General features: G+C 47.1%; 1 protein-coding gene across 2 annotated transcripts in view; it reads right to left on the bottom strand.

Annotated features, from left to right (window-relative positions):
- klhl5 (kelch-like family member 5) overlaps positions 1 to 363 on the bottom strand; it is a 32,693-nt gene extending 32,330 nt beyond the window's left edge. Inside the window, exon 1 of one of the 2 annotated variants that reach the window (XM_060047061.1) lies at positions 1 to 363. This exon is cut by the window's left edge and continues 141 nt beyond it. In XM_060047061.1, coding sequence (XP_059903044.1) covers positions 1 to 149 — 149 coding nt within the window. In that variant the 5' untranslated portion in view covers positions 150 to 363. The other variant, XM_060047060.1, reaches the window with a different exon arrangement.
- Positions 364 to 1,534: the final 1,171 nt, after the last annotated feature.

Raw genomic sequence — 1,534 nt, 5'->3', positions numbered from 1 at the left:
TTGCCTTCATGCCTGCTCTGATGTTTCTCTTTTAAGAGGGAGAAAGAGAGAGAGAGAGAGAGAGAGAGAGATGGAAATAGAAAGATGTGCGTTCCGTTGCCAAAGGCTTTTGCGCATAAATTCATTACTAAATATGTTCCACGGCACATGTTTCCACTCCCTTTAAATTCTGAGTGAGATTATGTTGTTTTTTACATTTATTTAGGACCCTTAAGCCAATGTGATAACACAGACTTCAACGTAAGTCATTCAATATGGGGACCGACCAATAACCATGATGAAATATAAAAAATGAAATTAATTTGTAGGCTGTGTGTGTGTGTGTGTGTATGTGTGTGTGTGTGTGTATGTGTGTGTGTGTGTGTGTGTGTGTGTGTGTGTGTGTGTGTGTGTGTGCACATCTAATCACTCAATCCCTGCATGCATGTCAATGAGTCAAAGTGATCATTATAGGCCCCGAAGAATAGGAAATTAAGCGATGGTTTATTATTTTAACTGGAGGAAGGAATGTGTAATGAAGAGAAGCAGGTAGAAAAGAAACCTTGAAACATTCACCTACAATTAATAAAAATCACCCATGCACAGATCCACATCACAGTACACACACACACACACACACACACACACACACACACACCACGCGCCACACACATGATTCATGAACATGCACACGCATGCACACATGAACATGCACACAAACATGAACACACACACACACACACACACACAGAGCCCTCCATGGACCTGGGCAGCTATTGTCCTCGTCCTTCTCCTGGCCCACTCATCTCTCTTGGGGGGAGAAACCATTTTGCTACCTTCTCCCCTCCCACTCCAATGGAACACCCTCTCCCATGTCGCACTCTCCCACATTTCCCACTATCTCTCTCCAATTTCCTATTCTCGCTCACTCCAATTTCTTTCTCTCTCCTTCTCTGCTGTTTCCAGTCTCTCCCACTTCACATTCACTCTCCCATGTCCCACACTCACTCCCACCTATATCCCGCTCTCTCAGTCCCATGTCCCCTTCTCTCTTGCCACCATGTCCCTCTTGCTCTCCCTCCCATGTTTCTCTCTCTGGCTCCCATGTCCTCATCTCTCTCTTTCTCTCCCATTACCCTATCTCTCTCTCCCATGTCTCCCCCTCTCTATTTCTCCATCTGCATCTCTGTCTCCCATGTCTATCCCATGTCCATATCTTCCTCTCTCTCTCCCATGTTCCACTCTATCCCTCCCATGTCCCATTCTCTCCCTTCCATGTCCTGTTCTCTCTCTCCCATGTCCCTCTCTCCCTCTCTCTCCCATGGCCCTCTCTCTCTATGCAATGTCTCTCTCCCTCCCATATCTCTCTCCCATGTCCCTCTCTCTCTATCCAATGTCTCTCTCATGTCCCTCTCTCTCTCTCCCATGCCCCTCTCTCTATCCAATGTCTCTCGGATCAGAGAGACATGTTCTATTTCCCGGCAGGTTGACTAGACGGACTCCCCTTCGCCCCCTCCCCCCTCACCTTCTGGAATAACCTTCCGGAACATCTGTG

The sequence above is a fragment of the Gadus macrocephalus genome, chromosome 3 (assembly GCF_031168955.1).
Source record: "Gadus macrocephalus chromosome 3, ASM3116895v1".
Taxonomy (NCBI): Eukaryota; Metazoa; Chordata; class Actinopteri; order Gadiformes; family Gadidae; genus Gadus; species Gadus macrocephalus.
Note: the sequence above shows the minus strand (reverse complement) of the source record. Positions and strands in the feature narration are given on the sequence as shown.